The sequence below is a fragment of the Abrus precatorius genome, unplaced genomic scaffold, assembly GCF_003935025.1.
Source record: "Abrus precatorius isolate BTA unplaced genomic scaffold, Abrus_2018 Scaffold3, whole genome shotgun sequence".
Taxonomy (NCBI): Eukaryota; Viridiplantae; Streptophyta; class Magnoliopsida; order Fabales; family Fabaceae; genus Abrus; species Abrus precatorius.
This window is the reverse complement of record NW_020874373.1, coordinates 17,406,184-17,408,954: the sequence shown is the minus strand read 5'-3', so window position 1 is coordinate 17,408,954 and position 2,771 is coordinate 17,406,184. Positions and strand designations below refer to the sequence as shown.

The 2,771-nt window shown below is 33.9% G+C and overlaps 1 protein-coding gene across 1 annotated transcript; it reads left to right on the top strand.

Moving 5' to 3' along the window:
- The first annotated feature begins 1,091 nt into the window (after positions 1 to 1,091).
- On the top strand, positions 1,092 to 2,488 carry LOC113863470 (NAC domain-containing protein 83-like). The gene is made up of 3 exons (XM_027497064.1): positions 1,092 to 1,448; positions 1,648 to 1,907; positions 2,068 to 2,488. Exons 1-3 carry the CDS (start codon positions 1,262 to 1,264, stop codon positions 2,269 to 2,271), a joined length of 651 nt encoding a protein of 216 aa, XP_027352865.1. The 5' UTR covers positions 1,092 to 1,261; the 3' UTR covers positions 2,272 to 2,488.
- Positions 2,489 to 2,771: the final 283 nt, after the last annotated feature.

Sequence of the window (2,771 nt, the reverse complement as noted above, 5' to 3'; positions counted from 1 at the left end):
AGTTAAGTTTATATAAAAACTTATAATTAATCGGTTAGATTCATAAAAGTTATTAAAAGTATTATTCTATTAAATTTAAAACTTAATATTATTTAATAATTCTTCATATTAAAAAATTGCTTAAAAGGAATAGCTATCTACTTTCTTTGTAGATTAAATTTAAAAATTGTTTGTAGAAATTTTCAAGATTTAAGATTAACATGAATTCCATTTCTTAAAATGTTTTAAACTTAAAAAAAAATTCATTTGTGAAACAATATTTTATGTGTAGATCGAGAAGTATATTTTTAATGATTGACCTTGATGCTTGAAACTTTTATTTTCGTGAACACAGAAGTTTAGTTAAACAAAAGAAGGAACAATATTTTAATTAAAAAAACTAATCCAACATGATTATAACATAGTTTAAAAGCACTTTGATTTATTAATTTTTTAAGAATGAAATTGAATTGAGCTTCTAGTATTCTGCTATTCTTTGTAGAAAAATGACTTTTTAATTCACGATGGTCTCGAGTCTTAGTCTAAGTCCTCACCGAGTATAATAACTCATGAAAAGCCATTAATTAATAAAAAGAAAACCGCTAATACAAAACGTGGCACACATGCTGAACACTGTAACCGAGTAACGGGTGCATTCTACCGAAAAGCAGAAAGTAACATCTTCCTCTACTACTATGTACTATACAGATCTCATGTAACATTTTTCTCTAATCTTTTTTGAAGTTTAATGATTATTACAATGAATTATGTTTTTATTAATACTATTTTTTATAGACATTCAAAAACTAAATTCTAATTAATATATTAGAACATTTTTAGTTTAACTTATTTTTTAATTTAAAAAACAAGCATACCTTTAAATTTAAACAAAATCAAAAGCAGTTATCTGCCAACTCACCTGTGTTTTGTTGGTACATTAGTTGTGATGTACCGCACACGTTTTATGAAAACAATGACCCCACATAGGAAAAAATATAATACATAGAAAAAACGGCAAATTACTTTCCTAAGTCAAATACGAATTAGGATTTCCCAGCCATATAAGAGTTATGATTCTTCCTTCTTTTGCATAACTCTCTCTCTCTACATCTTGTTCCTCTCTCTCTCTCTCACTACTAGACAGACACATTGATGACACTGCATGTCTTGTATCTATAAATTAAGTCCTTAAAGCAAGGCTCTGCCGCTATGATTCACCCAAAGAGCTGAGACAATCCTCTTCTTCTCAAAAAGCAAAGGTCTTTGGGTGAAATTCACTGAGATGGAGAAGCTCATATCCTATGGTATAGATGGGAACATCAAGTTACCAGTTGGGTACAGGTTTCACCCCACTGATGATGTTCTTGTCAGCTACTACTTGACCAAGAAGGTTTTTGCTCAACCATTTCCCTCTCAGCTCATCCCAGACTATGATGTCTTCCAAACTCAGCCTTCGGAGCTACCAGGAGGTTGGTAAAATGAAACTAAATAAATCAGAACCATCCCTTTAATTTTCTTTTTTAAGGTCCTTTGTCTATGAACAATGTGTCTTGTCTATAAAAATCCAATTTTTCCATGCCCCTTCAGATGATTATGCGTTGTTCTCAAGTGGGTGTCGATAATTGTACCAAAATGGTGTCTTGATTTTTTGTTAATTTTATTTTGTAGGTGGAAAGAGTTTCTATGAGCAGAAGTTTTTCTTCTACCATACTGGGACCCGAGTGTTTGAGAACCCTGACAAGAGGGTTGTTGGGAGTGGCCAATGGAGAGTGGTGGAGAAAGGCATGGATGTTGAGCTCGCAGGGAACAACGAGTTTATTGGGAAGAAAAACACACTTGTTTTCTGGGAAGGGAAAGGAACCCGTTTTAGCAAAACAAATTGGGTGATGCATGAGTTCCAGCTTGCCCCTACATCAAATCCATCTGAGGTAAAGAATAAAACAGTGTCCATCATCATCATTATCTAACCAGTCGGCTGGTAGAGTAATGGCTATTAAATTCTTATTTATGAGTTGTTTGAAAAGTTGAATGCTTTTGTCTTGTTTATGATAAGTATCTCTAATTACTGAATTTTGAACGCTAATGTAGATGTCAGTTTGGGGTGTTTACCGCATATTCCAGAAGAAGGAGGCAAAAAGGGGGAAGAAGGCGAAAGGGTCAAGGGGAGAAGCCTCTAATAGCAGAAATGTTGAGATGGTTGATGAGAGCGTTGTGAACGTGACACCAAGTGTCATTGATTTCACTATGGAGACTGGCAGTTTCTCTGGACCTCCCTCTCCTTTGTCCCCATGAATCACATGTTTCAGTCATGGCAGTGAAACTGCCCAATTACTTAGATTAGAAGTTGCTATAGAGCTTCAATAGTATAAGATATCAATTGTGAAGCCATGGAGGCACCAAACAGCTATTATCTTTTTTATTCTAGTATTCAGGGACTGTGTATATTGCCGTTTGTTTAGTGTATGGGCTCAAGAATTTGGTAATAAGAAGCAACTGTTTATTATTTATTGGAACTCTTTACTGACTTTATTTATTTCAATTGAGAACAATGTAAGCACAAGATTGATTACTGTTGCTTAGAAGGATCAAAAGGAAAACTGATTTTTTTTAGACAAAACGATCCATATGGTAATAACAATCCAATGAATAGATACAAAAAGGTGGGCATCCAAAGAAAGTAGGGAAGAGGTTCTTTATTATCTAATCATAACCTTTATGTAACTAAGCGATACCCCATGGGTAAGCATACAAGCATCACCACAAGGATGGTAGTGCCTAAGGTTTTGAGGGCA